This window comes from Furipterus horrens, unplaced genomic scaffold (genome assembly GCF_987537825.1).
Source record: "Furipterus horrens unplaced genomic scaffold, mFurHor1.1.pri manual_scaffold_43, whole genome shotgun sequence".
NCBI lineage: Eukaryota > Metazoa > Chordata > Mammalia > Chiroptera > Furipteridae > Furipterus > Furipterus horrens.
In genome coordinates this window covers 156,236-174,736 of record NW_028327213.1, presented here as the reverse complement: position 1 = coordinate 174,736, position 18,501 = coordinate 156,236, and the positions used below count along the sequence as shown (strand labels likewise).

The 18,501-nt window shown below is 42.8% G+C and overlaps 1 protein-coding gene across 1 annotated transcript in view; it reads right to left on the bottom strand.

The window, feature by feature from the left end:
* Positions 1-12,882: 12,882 nt before the first annotated feature.
* LOC149990002 (A-kinase anchor protein 4-like) overlaps positions 12,883-18,501 on the bottom strand; it is an 87,390-nt gene continuing 81,771 nt past the window's right edge. The window contains exons 5-6 of the mRNA XM_090265719.1: positions 13,676-15,811; positions 12,883-13,038 (exon numbers count right to left, since the gene is read on the bottom strand). Of these exons, the coding sequence (XP_090121845.1) occupies positions 12,883-13,038; positions 13,676-15,811 (2,292 nt within the window). The remainder of the gene's footprint in view (positions 13,039-13,675; positions 15,812-18,501) is intronic.

The following is an 18,501-nucleotide window of genomic DNA, read 5'->3' as shown; positions in this document are numbered from 1 at the left end:
AGCAGACGGAGCAACTGCTCCAGAACACAAATCTCACCCTGAAAATGCCAGGCTCAGACCTTTTAAGTGGTTTTCCATTGACCTCAGAAAAGAGTCCAAAATTGTAAATGACACACAAGGCCTTTCTGATACTAGCTGACGTTTGGCTTTGTCACCCATCACTTCTCTTCACACACTCTACACTCCAGTTACCACTTTTGTATCTGTATGGCCACTGAAATCAAGCACAGTAGTTAAGAGTACAGACTCCAGAATCAGGCTACCAGGCCTTAATCTCAGACGTGAGCAAGACTCTGATCCTCTCTGCCTTCATTTCTTCAGTGACAAAACGAGGCTACCAACAGAGGTGCTTTAAGGATCAGATAAGAGGCCTGCCACAAAGTCAGCACACAATACATGTTAGCTGTTCCTCAACAAACAATGATTGGCTGACTGCCTGTCACGTCCATTTATCACATGCTACTTCTCACCTAGAGGAAAGGCAGACATGTAAACAGGACATTATCATACGTTGTGATCAAAGTGAGGATAGAGCTGTGTGAGCCAGAGGGAACAACTCGTGGGTTTCCTCCCTCGCACCCTTCCCTCAGCTACATTCATCAAAGGTGTTACTTCAAATTCAACTTTTAGCCAGGCCCTGAGGCTTGAGAAAAGTAAATAATTTCCAATTTAATGCTGGCATTAGAACTTTAGGCACTGGCATAGTCCTACTGCCTGTTAAAATATCAAAATACTTTCATATTGCTTAGCAAATGCCCTGAGCACCTGAAGTGTTCTGGCTCTCGGGAGCACTGACTGGACACCATCAGCGTCCACCCTCGTTCCCCCTATGGCACATGTGTGGCAGCTTGTCCGACACTGTTCTTTTGCTCTCATACCCCACCCCGATGGTAGCAACTCTAGGCACTGTGAGCAAATGGGAATTACCAGTTTGTTCAAGCCAGCATTCATTTGGATATCACCTTGGCTTGCACTTGGGGATACCGCCTGCTCTATGAGTCCTAGGAGCTGTCTCTGTTTGCTTGTTGAGACGCCTGTTGTCTTAGGATAGCTTTTGGCCTTCTTTTGGGCCATGGCCTATGCCTGCAATACTCTTTGGAAACCTGTGCCTATCCACCAGCCTGGCTTCCTTCTAGCCATCTATCTACCCCACGTGAGAGGTTTCTGTTGCCTCCTAAAGGCACCCAATCCATTCTGTCGGTATTACCAGCTCTACGTACGCTAGGACTTATCATGACATGTGGCATTAGGAACATGTCCTGGTATCTATGAAAGAATACAAAGTGAGAGATTTGGAACCAGAGCTATCTGTCCTTGAATCCCAGCTCTACCATTTCTTAACTCTCTGAACTTGAGCAGGGTATTCAGCTTCTCTGGGCCTCAGTTGCCTCACCTGCAAAATCAGATAATACTAATATGTACTTCATAGGGCTTTGGGGAAAATTAAAAGACATAGTAGTGAAAAGCACTTAGAAGAATGCCTGGTACATAGGAAAAGCTCAGTAAATGTTATTATTGCTATTGTTACTATTCTTATTATTTTATATCGAAGCTTTAATGGGCACATTGAGCATATTTTCAAATAGTTTTACCTTGCTTGCCTTTTCGAGTGGCTCAACACCTCCACAAATGTAGGTACGAAAGACATTGATTAGCATGCCAATTTCCAAGGGGAAGAAACTGATGCTCAGCTATATTAAGGGATTAAGTGACATTAAGTGGCAGTGGTGAATGACACATTTTTGACTCCCTATTTTCTGTCATTTTCCCCACCTGGGAACACTGAAATAGGTGGATCATTATTTATTCAATAAAAATTTATTAAATGGCTACTATGTACCAGATATTGCGCTAAGCACCGAGGATACAGTAGTGAGCAAGACTGACATTCTAGTGGGAATAAACAGTCAATAACCAAACAAATAAGAATATAAATGACATATCAATTGGTATGATGAAAATAAAACAGGGTGATGTTTAAAGAATAACTGTGAGAGTTCGGTGAAGGAAGGAAGGCTTTTCTGAGGAGGAGACTTTCATGACAAGAAGACAAGCTGGAACCCTTTTCTTTTCTTTTCTTTTCCTTTTTTTTTTTTTTTCCTGTGTGGTTGCCTCTCACTCGCGCCCGCAACTGGGGACCTGATGTGCAACCTGGTAATGTTCCCTGACTGGGAATCGAACCAGCGACACTTGATTCTCAGGCCGATGCTCAATCCACTGAGCCACAGCAGCCAGGGCTTGGAACCCTTTTCACATTTGATATGTGACTGGGATCTGGGAGGGAAGTTCTCACAGAAAGGAACTTCCTGCTCTGGGCCTCCACAGACAAGTGGAAGAAGCAGGAGGGAGGGCTGCAAGTTAAGGGTGGCTCAGGGCCTAAAGTCAGAATTAGAGACTTTCTGGAGAAGCACAAAGCAAAGAAACTCGTGAATAGTGCAAGGCATTTTCCTTACAAGTATTTATTAAGTCTATATTTTTCAATTAACTTTACTGAGATATAATTTAGATAGAATAATGTTCAGATAGAATAATGTTTACTAATTTCAAGTGTATAGTTTGCTGAGCCTTGAGAAATGTACACATAAACCTGCACTAACCACCCCCCTCTGTTATTATCAAGGTGCATAGATGACATTTCCATAACCCTAAAACATTCCCTTGTGAATCTTTGCAGTCAATTATTGTGAGGTATTTTGTATAATGTCCCTCGATTTGAGTTTACCGAATCATTTTCATGATTACGCCGGAGTCATGCTTTTTTTTTTGCAAAACTGCCATAGAGGTAATGTGCCCTTCTCTTGACATCATGTCTGGAGGTAGGTGGTGTCAATGTCTTTACTGGCAATGTTAACCTTGATCACCTAATTAAAATGTGACTGATGGGGTTTATCTATTGTAGTTACTCCTTTTCCCTTTGTAATTAATAAATATTTTGTGGGAGGAGTGATATCCCATAAAGATTTACACTGGCATTGTATGAGACCTATGTGTTGAATTAGAGAATATTGTTTTGTTTTATTTAGTTATAGTAGAAGCATAGTCTGTTTCTGTATTTATCAGCTTTCCTCTGTTTTCCTCGTTCATGTTTTATGGCTTTGTTTTTTAATAAACACGGGTTCTGAATGAATAGGAAAACAGTGTGAGAAGAATGGAAAGAAACATAGAGAAGCAAACTTGGATTTGAATACCAACTCTCCCACTTACTGATCACATGACCTTGCAAAAGTCTTTTAAACGTAAGCCTCTAGTTTCTCATCGGTAAAAATGGCTAATAACAAACCACGTCACAAGGTTTTAGGAAGAATTAAAGCACTTAGTAGTGTCTGGCACTCAGTAAGTGCTCTGTAAATGCCATTTCTTGCCTTCCTTAATATGCCAGTGTTTAATATTGTCATTGTCTTTCTCTGACTGGGTGGCTCTAGGATATAGAAACACAATCAATTTTTAGATGTTTTTCATGTTCTGACAGCACAAAGACTTTAGTGCAGGGGTAGTGCTCAACCTTTTACATGTTTCTGAGTCGCTGGGGAGAAAGAATCTGGAACTGTTTTAGTTGATGGCAAATTCTTACACCTCACTAGTATTTTCTATCTTATACTTCTGCAAAGTTCACTTATTACTTCTGGTATTAGGGGACGTGATTTTCATGGATGTACAAATATATATCATTTGCAAAAGTAGCATTTTTATTTGTCTTTTTTCCGTATTAGAACTATTTTAAAGCAGAATTTTGAAAGGTCGATTTTGTGTTGTCCCTGTTTTCAAGCAGAATTAATGCAATATGAGCTTTGTTGGGAAGATGTACTCCTATGTTCAGCAAGAGAGGAAACACTACAGACATCCTTCTCCTTCTCCCTGATATTTGTAAGGTTTCAGTGAAACTTTGATTTCTCTGCTTTTTCCTTGCTCCAAGTTTTATTTCCCCTTTCCTAAACTTGTTTGATTTGTTCCCTACGTTCTTTAAGCAGGAGCCAATGCATTGGCTTCTTTTGTACTGATACACGTTTTTAGGACAAGACGTTCTCTAAGTACTGCCTTGGCAATATAATGCCTACCCATTTTTGCTTTTGCCTCAAGTTCCATTATGGTTTGGCATGGCACTGTTACTGTATCTTCTGTATCACAATCAAGGAATTTTTTGCATTAATTTTTTATTGAATTTGTTGGGGTGACATTGGTTAATAAAATTACAATCTATAGGTTTCAGGCGTACAGTTCTATAATAAGCCTTCTGTATATTGTATTGTGTGTTCACCACCCCTAGTCATATCTCCTTCTGTTAGGGATAAAGAAGCAAGCCAGTGACTCTCAAACCAGCAGGAGATAATTAACAGATGAATCATGGAAAAGGGGCGAGGGAACGACATTCTGCAGCTCCTCACACATATCTCTGGGCTCAAAAGGAGAAAGACTGTTGTCACCAAACACAGAGAAATGGGAAGATGTAGCTAGATAACTTGGCAAGTACAGTAAGTTGGACATAGACCTATAACTAGATTACCCTTAGTTAATCACACCCTGAGTTAAGTAGTTAATCACATTAGAATAGATTGTGAACCCGGATTAACCAGTAGTGGAGAAACCGGGGAGAAGGAGAGGGGAGGAGAGCTCATCGCCTTAGTATAAAACCAGTTTACTTTGTCTACTTTGCGCGCACATGCTCCTGGCTGGTGGTGCGCCCAGCTCCGCAGACTCACGAATAAATGCCTCGCTTTGCTGCTCAAGTCCTGTGTACCAGTGATTTATTGTGAGCGTTTCTCACCCTTCCATCACCATTTTTCTCCCCTTTATCCTCTGCCTCCCCCAATTCCTTTTCCCTTTGGTAATCACCATACTGTTGTCTATGTCTATGAGGTGGGTTTTTTTTTCCTTTTTCTTTTTTGGCTTAATTTCTTCACCTTTTCCACACAGCCTCTCAACCTCCCTCCCTTGTGACAGTTGTCAGTCTGTTCTCTACCTGTTTTGTTTGTTTATTTTGTTCATTAGATTCCACATATGAGTGAAATCATATGGTACTTGTCTTTCTCTGACTGCTATTAATTTTGACTTAAAAAAACATTACACAGTATGGAATTTCCTCAAAAAACTAAAAATGGAACTGCCTTTTTACACATTGATTCCACCGCTGGGATTATACCCTAAGAACCCTGAAACACCAATTCAAAAGAACCTATGTACCTCAATGTTCATAGCAGTGTTATTTACATTAGCTAAGGGCTGGAAACAGCCTAAGTGCCCATCAATAAGTGAGTGGATCAAAAACTGTGATGCATTTACACAGTGCAATACTACACAGCAGAACGAAAGAAGGAACTCTCGCCCTTCACAAGAGCATGAGTGGACCTGGAGAATATTATGCTTAATGAAATCAGCTAGCGGTGAAAGGCAAATACTATACGATCTCACCTAATACAGGAAGCTAATGAACAAAACAAACAGACAAATGAGCAAAATAGAGCCAGTGATATATAAACAAAGAGCAGACTGACAGCGACCAAAGGGGAAGGGGAAGGGGAAGGGGAGTAATGGGGGAAAGAAAGGGAAGGGTCGAGTCAAGGAGCAAGTATAAAGGACCCATGGTCATGAGCAAAAGGTAAGAACTGACTATGAATGTGGGAGTGGGGGTGGGCGGGGCAGGGGAGAGCAATGGGAAAAGGATTAGGACAACTGTAGTTGAACAACAATAAAATTAAAAATTAAAGAACTAAAAGCATATTAAAATAAAAATAGTACATTGAAATATTATTTATCTTGATTACTGAGTTTTCTGGTACCCCCTTAAAATGTGACCCTGAAGCAAGTGCTTCTAACACTTCACCTCAACACAGCCCTAGACCTGCAGTAACCTTCTAGATGAGTTATGCTCACAACTTCCTTTTAAAATGGATGCCTGATGCTCAGATAGACTAAAACTGTTAGAGATAGCAAACCAATTAATTACACCACCTATCAGGAGATAATTGTGATTTTCCCCTCCTTCTTCTCCTGTCTTCCCTTTTTACACGTTGGGTTCGCGGCTCAGCAGAAATCTTTGCCCATTTCCAACTGTTGGCACTGAGGAAGGCCGCATTGCTAATATGGTGCCGGGGAGCACTTCTCAATTTATAGAGGTGAAAGGCCAGGGTCCCACCCTCCAGGGATAAACCTCAAGAGTGCAGAGCTGTTCCAGACACTTGCCAGGGCCCTTTGAGGCCCAAAGCATTCTTTTCTCTCTTGGAGTTTGTCAATTAGTTCTGGCAAAAATCAAGTTTCCTCACCCTGATCTTACCTCATCTACACAGGTTTCCCTGAGAAAATATGGAAAAGAAACTCTTATAATCCTGAAATATCAGAAGTAAAAAAGCCCTCAAGGAGAATCTTACCCCAATGCCTTCCACTTAACAGCACTTATAACTTCCTGTGCTGTATCTCCACAGTCCCAGGAATCCCTAAGGCTGCCTCATAATAAAAATCAGGAGCAAGTCAAGAGCCAAGTTAATCAAGGAAGTAAACTACTATGGGCCCCAGTTATGCTCAGGGAGATCTGAGTCATCAGAAATGCAGCCCTGGCCCTGTAACTTGTTTATTAAGGATTTTCCTAAGGACAGAGACAAGGATCTGTAGTGGCTCAACTCCAAAGCTCTTCATGGGGTGGGATGGGACTGCAAAAGATTTGACTAGCTTTAATTTGAGTTGTGGAGCTTTAAAGGTTCTGCTTTAAAGGGGCCTGCCTTTCCTTCTGACAGGTCCAGGCACTGTGAAGGTAAAGTTTGCCTCCATGCCTCTTATCCCCCACCCCTCACCCCGTAAAGTGTCTCTCTAGGTTACATTGTCAGAGAATTTTGTTTTTATTTTAAAATATATCAAGAACACTTGCAAATGTGTTAGGATGGGCTTTGAGACATACAGCTTCCTTCACATAGCCACATTTATAAGATTCACCTTGTGCAAAGCATCACATCCATTCCTCCAGCTTAAACAGTGAGGGTAATTTCTGGCTACATTTTACACGTGAAGAAACAGGCTTACAGTCTAGGTGACTCTGTAAGGCCACGTAGCTAGTAAGAGGCAAAAGCTTTGACTTTTGAATTCAGAAGGATGCCACATCTTGTGCTTGTTCTACAAAGCCACTCGCACCTCAAAGGTGCTAAGGTATGCCACAGCAAACTAGCTAGTAGAGGACCACAGGGTCGAAACCACTATCTTGATCTCATCTGATCTGCAATGAATTCTAGCATTATAATTGACTTCTGAGAAGCATACAACAAATCTAGGAACTTAGTGCTAGTCTCAATGGAATTCGCATAGCATGGCTATGAGGAATTTACCATTCTGTAGTTTATTCTCAGAAAAATTTCCTTTCAGACTGGTAGAAGACAAGGAAATCTCATCAATTGAAGGAAATGACTTATAAGGAAACTTTATTCACACAGGGGGGAGGATCAGAACACATTGTAGTTCAGTCAGTAAATACTAAATAGCCATGGCTAAATAGTAAGTACTAAATAGCCACATGCAGTTGATATGGAGTGTGTGTGTGTGTGTGTGTGTGTGTGGGCGTGCGCGAGCGCGCGCGTGCATGTGGCAAGTGGTCACAATGTCCTTGAGTAATATACCTATCAATTTTTTTTTTGTCTAAGCTAGCTGTCCTGTCATGATGACTGTAGTCAAGAACCCTGCCTCAACACCCACGTATTTCTCCAGCTTATCCTTACATAAAAGAGTGCCTTAGTATGCAGGTGCCACACTATCTCACAGTTCTTGTTGGCCCTGTGCTACTTCTGTTTAATTTCTTATATATATGAGTCCCTGTTGTCCAGGCAGTATGGATAATTTGTTACTGTCTTGCCTGCCGCCACGAGAATAAAGTTGGTGTGAATTCCTTCTGCAACGCCCCACTGTCATTTTGCAGTCTCACTGAATCCAAAGTTAACCTGCCTGGAGCTGAGCTCCTGCGGCACTTGGTACAGTCAGCAGGACTTGCCACAAACGAAAGCTATGGAGCAGGGGTCAGCCACGGGGCACGGCCACTCAGGGTGGGCTATCGGGTTGGCCTGCATGGATATGTGGTTCATGGTGGTGACCGTGTTGGAGGCTTCGGTGCCCCTGCAAGATTGGGAGAGGGTAGAAGTGACTCCTGAGGTGAGAGAAGAGGCTCTGCTGAAGATAGGGGGCTCTCTAGGGAAGAAAAGTGCCTGGGTAGGGGCTGGTGCTGTAGGCTGGCTATTTCTCTGTTCTGCATAAAGCATTCAGGGAGTTGCTTGAATTGGAAGCCCAGGTCCGAGAGTTGAAAGAGGACCTGTCTCAGGAGCAGGAATTGAGGGCTGCCTGGGAGAAAACATGGGAGCTATTAGAGGTGGAAGTGGCCACCCTGAGGGCCTGGATCAGGACTGGTTTTGTGACAGGATCAGAGGTACAGGTCATAGACTCCTCGGAGGATGAGGATGAGGAGGAGGATGTTGGGGAGGGCTAGACCTCACCCATTTCAGCCATGCCTGGGGTGGCGGTGGTGGTAATGCAGAAGATTAAGACTAAGTGTCCTTGAATGACTGAGGGTCAAGCCAGCCCCCTCTGCCAGTCACAGAGCACTCCACAGTGCATCCGTACTTGCAAGCAGAGCTGGTGGATTTGGGGAGCTGCTTCTGGCAAAAGGCGTCAGAATCTTTGGCGGCTTGGTTGCTAAGATTATGGGATGTAGGGGCGGGTGGCATTTTACTTCCTGGCCAGGGAATGGGTAAGCTTGTATCCAACCCCACGCACCCAGTGCTGAGGCAGCAGCTGCAAAATGCACACGAGACTCCAGGCAATCATTCCCTGTTAGATTGGATCAAGGCAGCTGATCGCATTACGTGGCCGAACCCAGGAGATCTTCCATCTACGTCCAGCAGGTGGCAGTTGTATACTGGGTTACAGCAGCTATTAGGAGAACTGGGACTGAAGGATGCTATTTATACTGTAATTTGAAAACTCATGGCCTGGATGAAGAAGTGTTCACAGCGAGAATAAGGGATTTGGTCCTACAAACTGCACTGTAGTAGTTATTCAGACCCAACAGAAACTACCCTGGGGAGGGGAGTAAAGGTGTGGTATACAAAACCAGGGAGGGACCTGATACCTGCTATTGTGTTATCTCAAGATATCTCTTTAGCATGCAGCCTACCGGACGAGCAAGACCTACCTTTGTTAGTACCACTAAAACCTATTTTTAAAATCACCCTTAGGGTCAGTCTGTAGCAATGTGTACATGGACTGGGCATACACCCTTTGCTGAGGTGGCAAATGCCTTGGCATGCAGTGTCAGCACAGAGACGCCAAGCAGAATTGCCACCGGCTTACCATGGAGAGCGTGGATCCTTTGTTCCTGTCTCACCTGCTGCCACAAGAATAAACTTGGGACTTCTGGCCAAAATGGAGACATAGGTAGACACGCTGCATCTCCTTCCACAACTGAAAAGGAATACAACTACCTCAAAACTGGAGACACCCAGAAGTTCCAGAAAGTCGAGCTGCATGGAAGTTCAACAAACACAGATTTAAAGAAGAAAAACTCATCCAGAGAGGCAGGAGGGATGGAGCCGGGGCAGAGAGGAAGCAGTGAGGTGGCAGTGGCAGCTGTGGCATCGGCAGTGGCAGACCAGTGGAAAACGCAGTCACACCTTTAAAAAAAGTAGGGAGGAACACCTGGGGAGAGCTCTCAGCACCAGACCAGACAGTGCAGCTCACAGTTCCAGCACCAGGGAAAATAAAACCCATTGCTCGTGACTGAAAGCCAGTGGGGGTTGGGGCATGGGTAGAAGCTGCTGGTCTCTCAGCAGAGTTCCTTTGTTTAGAGGCCCTCAGAGTCCTAGAATGCCACAAACCCACCCATTCTGGGAACCACAGCCAGAGAAATAGCTAGAGACAGCCAGTTCCACACAGGAAGTGGGAGAAGTGCCTGGAAAAGGGGCGAGGGTTGAGCAAGCAGCTTTGTTCCCTCTCAGACTCCTCTCCCTCATATGGCACCACAACGTGGCAAAATGGGTCGCCCCATACTAACGAAGACCTAAGGCTCTGCCCCTCACAATGTAGCAGTTGTGACAGCTCTACTAACACAGAGGCAAACACAGAAGCCTCTCAAGTTAATGAGACAGAGAAGTATGGCCCAAAAGAGAGAACGGATCAAGGTTCCAGTGGAAGAACTAAGCGATGAGGAGATAGGCAACCTAACAGACTGAGAGTTCAAACCACTGGTGATAAAGATGCTCACAGATGTGACAGATATGCTGGAGTGTGGCAAATGCAGAAGGGAACAAGTGAAGGCTAAGTTAAGTGAAACCAAGGACAATCCACACAAAACCAATAGTAAAGGGAAGGAAGTCTGGGTTCAAATCAATGACTTGGGACATAAGGAAGAAATAAACAGTCAACCATTGTAGAAGGAGGAAACAAGAATTGAAAAAAAAGAATGAGGACAGGCTTAGGAACCTCTGGGACAACTTGAAACGTGCCGTCATCTGAATCATAGGAGTGCCAGAAAGAGAAGAGGAAGAGCAAGAAATTGAACCTTATGTAAAAATAAATAAATAAATAAATAAATAAATAAATAAATAATGCCAACTTTGGCAAAGGGAAGAGACATACACGTCCAGGAAGCACAGAGTCCCAAACAAACTAGACCCAAAGAGGACCACACCAAGACACATCACGATTAAAATGCCCAAGGTCAAAGATAGAGAATCTTCAAAGCAGCAAGAGAAAAGCAGAGTTACCTACAAAGGGGTGCCTGCAAGACTATCAGCTGATTTCTCAAAAGAAACTTTGCAGGCAAGAAGGGACTGGTAAGAAGTATTCAAAGTGATGAAAAACAAGGATTTACAACCAAGATTACTCTATCCAGGAAAGCTATCATTTAGAATGGAAGGGCAGATAAAGTGCTCCCCAGACAATGTGAAGTTAAAGGAGTTCATCATCACCAAGCCCTTATTATATGAAACGTTAAAGGCACTTATTTAAGAGAAAGAGGGTCAAAACTATGAACATTAAAATGACAACAAAGTCACAACTATCAACAACAGAACCTAAAAAATAAAAACAAACCAATAAAAGTAAACAGGCAACCAGAATAGGAACAGAATCATAGGCATAGGGATCATTTGGAGGGTTATCGGCTGGGAAGGGGAAGGAGGAGAAGTAGTGCAGGGATTAAGGAGCATAATTAGTAGGTACAAAATAGGCAGGGGGACATTAAGAATAATATAGGAAAGGGTGAAGCTGAAGAACTGGTATGCACAACCAATGGACATGAACTAAGGGGGGTGGGACTGCTGGAAGGAAGAAGGATACTGGGTGGAGGGGAGCAAAGAGAAAAGAAATTGGGACAACTGTAACAGCATAATCAATAAAATATACTTAATTAAAAAAATCAACTTGGCACCTTCCTCCAAAGAAACCCTTTTGTTCCTCTAATGTGGGACATTGAAAAATTAATACCTGCCTTTTGTCATCTAGTGGTTATGGATTGAATGATGTCTTTTAACCCTGTTGCCAAAACTGTTGTCCCGAGAATACAACAAGGATGCCAGCCCGTTAAACCAAGCACGCCATTGTCCGGGGACAACCAACGGACCTGGAGTCTGCAAGACCCTTCCCCATGTGAAAAGACCACCCTCCCCTCCACACCCCCATTCTTATTAGCGATGTCTGGACCCAAGGGTAGGTAGGCCGACGGCCATGTCCAGAAGCAGCTAGAGGAGCTCCAGACCGTCACCCATTGTCCTTTATAAGATTATAAAGGGTCTTAAGTCTGAGAGGGGGGATTGTTATTTTTTATTGTTAGAATAATTAGTTAATTGATTAATTAATTAATTTAAAAAAAGAACAATATAGGAAAGGATGAAGCCAGAACTTGTATGTACGACCCATTGGCATGGACTGGGTTGGGGGGGTTGCTGGGGGAGGGGTGCTGCTGGGTAGAGGGGAGCAAAGGGGGAAAATTGGAGCTATTGTAACAATATAATTAATAAAATATACTTAAAAATAAATAAATAAACTTGGAATGAATTCCCTCTCAAACACTCCACTGTCACTTTTTGGTCTCACTTAATCCAAAGTTAACCTGCCTGGAGCTGAGCTCCTGCAGCACAGTAGCCCATCTGCAAATTCCTGACAAAGACCGAGAAAACCGTACCCTCGGGATTAGAGGGGAGATTATCAAGTTATATGTGTAATGTGGCAGAAACAGGGGGTCCACAGGTGGCAAACCTCTGGATCATAATGGACAAACCATATTACTTAGAGATTTGGACATGAGTTATATCTTTATGTCTTGGGTGCTCAGAAAATTGCCTAAGGTCAGATATAGACCCAAGCCCAACACTGTATCACTAATCCTTGGATTTAGACCCACTCCCCTCTTTTGCCTCAGATATATCTGATTAAGAAACACGACTTTTTTTTTCTAGCCCTGGCTGCTGTGGCTCAGTGGATTGAGCATCGGCCTGCGAGCCAAGTGTCGTTGGTTCAATTCCCAGTCAGGGCACATGCCTGGGTTGCAGGTCAAGGTCCCAGTTGGGGGCTCGTGAGAGGCAACCACACATTGATGTTTCCATCTCTTTCTCCCTCCGCTCCCCTCACTCTGGAAATAAATAAATAAATAAAATCTAAATAATAATAAAAAAGTTAACAATAGAACGTATATTTTAAAAAAAGAACACAACGACTTTTTTTTTAAAATTTTTAAATTCATGTTGTTGCCTAGCTTATTTAACACCTTGTACTTGCATAGTCCAACTGCTCAGACGTATTGGGAAAGACAGTCGTGTAGTGTGTTGTTCAACTTGCCTAATGAAGGGGCGCCCAGATGGCATGGAATGCTGCTGTGGGGATGGGGTGACTAGCTACAGAGCTGTTGAAGGGACTGTTAGTTTACAAGTTAGTGAGCAGCCAGTCCAGAAGTTGTTTTCTAGCCATGTTGTCCATGGCTTCATCCAGTTGTCGTTCCTTGGCAAACCTCATTACTTCTCGAAGGAGATCTCCAACACTGTACCCCTTCTCTGCTGCCTTAGCTGAAACTTCTGGAAGCTGTGGAGGGAGCAGAGATAGCTTGAGTCATGTGATACTTTTGAAGAAAGGTCTCAGGTGGATAAAGTGAACTACCCCCCTCACCCACCTTTCCGCCCATGACTAAGATTAGAGTAAAAGCTTTCGCTGATCCAGGACTGCCTTCCCTCTCCTTTTTCCTTGACCCTCCTCTAATGTCATAGATCAAAATGAAAAACATAACTTCATTTTGAGCATCAAAAAACAAAACCTGGAATCAGTTGTCTTTACTAAATACTTCTCTCCAAGGCCTGGGTCTTTTGGTTAGTCTGTGCTGATTGCTAGGTCAAGGTTAGGGGTGGCCATCTCCCCCACCTTCCTAAAACATATTTTACCAAGTAGTTTGTTTAAAGGGTCACTGAATTTAAAAAAAAAAAAAAAAAAAGCTAATCTTTCTCGCCTCCTCTTGGCTGAAATGTGCAGACCCCAAGGTGCTACAGCCTCAATTAATGGTTCATTGCTTTTGTGTCTTTTTATGAGGATAAAGTAATTCATAAAGCACATAGTAAAGAGCATACTTGAGCAAAATTTGGACTGCTCGTGAGCCCTAAGTACAGTTTTGCCTCCCTTCCCCTGCCCAGTCTAACCATCTTTCTTCTTGTGCTTTGCCATTGCTTACCTTCTCCAGTTGTCCATCATCATCTCTCACGAAACAGAGCACAGGCACCTTAAATTGGGAGGCTGCAATCCACTGCAGGACAGCCTGGAGCTGTTTCTGCAAGCTACTTGTTGAGCACCAATTATTGATGATGACTTCCGGCCCAGAAAACTCTCGATAGTTCTGTGACATTGCACTACTGTGACTGCATCTGGGGCCACCAACTTGGAAACTTGGGTTGTGTACCAAGGCTGCTTGTTCTTCCAATTCGGCCAGGGCTTCCCTGTTGTTGTGATACCTAGCCATGATAAGGCACAGCTTCCTCACAGGTTCTACCAGTTGATTGATGAATTGCCAGTTCATTTGCATCATCCCGCTGGCAAAACCAAGGTCTAAATTCTCCTGGAATTGTTTTTCCCCTCTCTTGGACATTGAAGTTGCTTTGTTTGGCCTGGGCTCAGAAGGCTTGCTCTCCCCTTCAGATTGCTCTTCACTGTTGAAGGAGGTCTCACTGAGCAGTTTCTGAATCAGTGATAGAATGATGTTTGACATATCGGACTTTTGGCACTCCGCCTGTTGTTGAGTCTCCTTTACAGAGGTAGATGGCCCAGGAGCTCCACAAGATTCTAGATGTTTCACTGAAAGTGCCTTGGCACTTTGGTCACTTGCGTTCTTTTCAAATTGGGCACTCTGAGTCCTATGGCCTATGGTGGAACCAGGATAGTCATCTTCAAGTGCATCTTTGGCCTCGGCCTGCTGGGTCAGGTGGTACTGAATCAGCATAGGGGCAGAGACAATCAAGTCCTTCGCCAGTGACTCTGTGGAAGGGCTGATCTTCTCTCTTTTTTCTTCCTTACTCACGCATGCTTTGCCAGCCATCTCGCCTTGGTTTCGTTGTTTTTGGTTCCACATGGACAGGCTCTCCTTGAGGATGTGTTCACCAACTTTTTCAGCGCTAATCAATGACTTGCACTCCTCTGGTTTTATTTTGCATTTGTCCTTCCCCTTCAATTCAGTTTTCATGGTGGAGAATTCAAGATTTTGGTTTTGACTTTGGTTATCGTATTTGGGACTGTGGGAGCCGGCCTTCAAGGATGCGTACAACAGAGGCTGTGATTTATACTCCTTCTCTCCAAGCAGAACAGTAGCCAGGCGCTTCAGCATGGCCTCCATTATATGTGTAGCATTTTGTTTTCCGTGGTTGAACAGACTCTTCTTGACAGCTGAGATAAAGTCGCAGTCAGTCATCAGGGCCGCAGTGATATTATGCAGGTTCTTCAAGCAGGAATCAATCAAATCAGAGACAACTTCCTGGGTGTGTTTTAACAACACCCTCTTCAGGACCACACAAGCGGGAATTGGCTTCCCAGGAGCATGCACTTTCAAGGTCTTCAAAATGGAGACCATCAGGTCAGATGCCACCTGATTTGCATAAACCGTGAGTCCTTTACTGATAGAGTGTGAAAAATCTTTGCTCTCTTGTTGGCACATCTCTTTGTCTACCCCCTTGTTCTTGTTGGATAATTCACTATACATAAACATTTTCCTGCCACCTTCCCTGCCCTCTTCTCCAGTGCCCCGCCTTTCCACATAGGATATTTCCTCAGCATCATGGGCCATGTCAGAAACGATCTTGCTCACAGCGCTGCGGGGAGTGTTTTTCCCTTTGTTCCCAGAGGGTGGATAGATTGAATGACGAAAGCATTTGCTTCCATTTTCCAACTTCTTGATTTCATTACAAGGCATCTCCATTACCAGATTAGATAGCCGGATGATGGTGAAGGAAAGGTCATCCATGGGACATTCTCCCTCAGGAGAGATTACTGCCCTGTTAGTGCTAGAAGATTTTGCTGGAGAGGTGGAAGGACTCTGATTTTTGTTGGTATTCTTGGCTGCAGTCATGTCTACATGTGGGCTTTGAGGTCTATTGGCCATGTAATCGATATTCAGTTTATCATCATAGATGCTGTAGCAGTTTGCAGAGGGTAATTTGTGATGTTCATCTTCATCTCCTATTTTATGTTTGCAGCTAGAGGCTGAGGGACTTAGTGCATGTTCGAAACCCAAGGCATACTTCTGGATATCATTTAGAAGCCAATTTACAACAGTTATAGGATCAGAGGGAGCTTGTGTGAAAAGGCATATAGATCCGTCCATCTAAAAAAAAAAAAAAAAAAAGAACACCTAAGAGTTTGGGGAGGCTACTTTCCCCCCTTATTTTATTTAGAAGACATATCTTTCTAAACTGCATACATTAGGGGTTTACCCTTTAGGATTTGCATGGAAACATAATACATAATTATATCCCTTTGAGCACAAGTGGTAGCGTGTCAATTTCACATGAGCACGTGTGCTTATCTCAACATGTGTCAAAAATGTATAAATGTGTCTGTCATGTGTGTGTGTGTGTGAATAACAGTATAGCAATTCATAAGTGGGGACATCTCAGTAGATGTGAGAATGTTCAGTCTGTGTTGTTAGCGTGTGTGTCCGTGTGCACATGTCAGTGCACATGTATGCCTGCCTGTGTGTAAGCCTGTGTAACAATGTGTTGACATCAATACCGATTTTATATGTTTCCTGTACGGGCCAACGTGTGCATGATAGCGTGTACATTTTGTACACTGTGTGAATGTAAAAATGAATGTGTATGTCAGTGTGTCTGAATATGTAAATGACAAGTGTCGATTTGAGTGATCTGCATGTTTGTTTATAATACAAATCTAATAGAATGTATCATGGAGCTATACCTATATGTGTATTAATCCTGTCTGCAGCGCGGCCTCCTGAGACTCAACGGTTTGGCTGAACTAAGTGGCTGGGTTGGTGAAGAATGGGGTGGTTTGTGGGCTTCACTTTAAAACTGGTTTCTCTGTTCTATCCTAATGGCTTGGACCGAAAGGGCCCAGAGGTCTAAGAGTGGGGAAAGCTAAACTATTTCCCTCAGCCCAAACTAAGTAGAATGGGCAAAAGGGTTTTGGACAGGTGAGATGCGCCTGGCACACCTTCCTCCAAAGAAGCCCGTTTCTTTTCCCTAATGTGGAACATTGAAAAATTAATCCCTGCCTTTTGTCATCTAGTGGTTATGGATTGAAGATGTCTTTAAACCCTTTTGCCAAATCTGTTGCCCCCAGAATACAACAAGGATGCCAGCCTGTTAAACCAAGCACGCCGTTGTCTGGGGACAGCCAACTGACCTGGAGTCTGCACGATCCTTCCCCATGTGGGAAGGCAACTCTCCCCTCCACACCCCCACTCTTATTAGGGATGTCTGGACCAAGGGTAGGTAGGACGAACGACAACCATGTCCAGCTTGAAGCAGCTAGAGGAGCTTGAGACCTTCGCCCATTGTCCTTTATAAGATTATAAAGGGTCTTAATGTCTGAGAGGGAGGGATTGTTATTTCCTATTGTTAAAATAACTAATTAATCTTTTATTTATTTAAAAAAAAAGAATAAAAAAAGAATAAATTCACATGTTAACATATATAGTAATTAATAGATAATAGATAATACATCAATAAATGTTTATGTTCAATGTGGATCGGTGCTAATATAATGACTGTGTATGTCAATAAATTGGGTATCAGTTTATGTTATATTTATATGCTACGTGAATGATTGAGAATGTGTGTCAGTGTTGCACACACCCTGGGTATTTGAGTACTTGTGTGAATACGTGAGTGGGGATGTCATTGTATTTGTGTCAAGGTATGTATCAGTGCATTCAAATGTTGTTAGTGTCACTTTGCTTAAGTTTGTATGTGTGCGTATCAACATGAGGTATATTTACAGAGTGGGGCGAAAAGTAGGTTTGCAGTTGTATGTATGGAAAATAATAAGTAATAATTCAAGAATAAACCGTTTCACATACTCATAACTGTAAACCTACTTTTGCCCCACCCTGTGTAAGAGTGCATGCCTATCACCTGAACTTGTACAGTCACTGTGTTTTGATCGAGGCTCATGTGTGTATGTTTATGTGTAGTGTGCATGTTTATGCATAGTGTGCATGGATGCATATATAGATGTTGATGTGTCACATGTGGGTATGTCAATGCAGCTGACTCTATACCTTTGTGTAGGTGAGTCATTGTTTATGAATATACACACACATGTGTTGTTTCAATGCTTGTGTGTGTTCACCAGTGTCATATGTAGACACGTAGCCAGGGATGTGTGTGTCACGGCTCGTATAAATTATTTTGTATATATTGCTGTGTGTCAGTGTAAATTATGTGCATATACTCATGTCTAGATATGTGTATATGTATTATACATGTCTTCCACTCCTTGCTAAGTACCATCGTCCTCTTTACCCCTTCCATTGCTTCATCTCCTTACTTTCTACTGAATCCCTAGAAGTTTGAGGTCATGATAAGTTCAACATTTTGAAAATGGGTTTAGGTTACAATCAAGGACACCTGCATTATGTGTAGGAAATATGTGCTGCACTTTTAAGAATAAACATTAGGTATAATTTATCCCTTTCTTAAGACTTCAAAATGGAGTCCTCCTTCCAACTAAACCCAAAACTCTTTGAAGAATATTTTTAAACTTTTTTTCTTCCTTAGGAGCCACTCTCATCACTCCAAATGTGTCTGAGGCCAGAAATGTTGTTCCTGGTTATAAGATAAGCATAGAGATGCAGAACAAAAAAAAAAAAATTGACTCCTTTGAGATAAAACCAAATATCCTATTTCAATATCAACTACTCCAGGTTTGTAGGACTGTGAAGGTGACTTGTCATGGGCCAGGAGCCCAACAGATATAATTTAGGTAGTTACAGAAAAACAAAAGGACTTGCATGTGACAGTGGTATCCAAATCGAATTGCTTCTAACTTTAC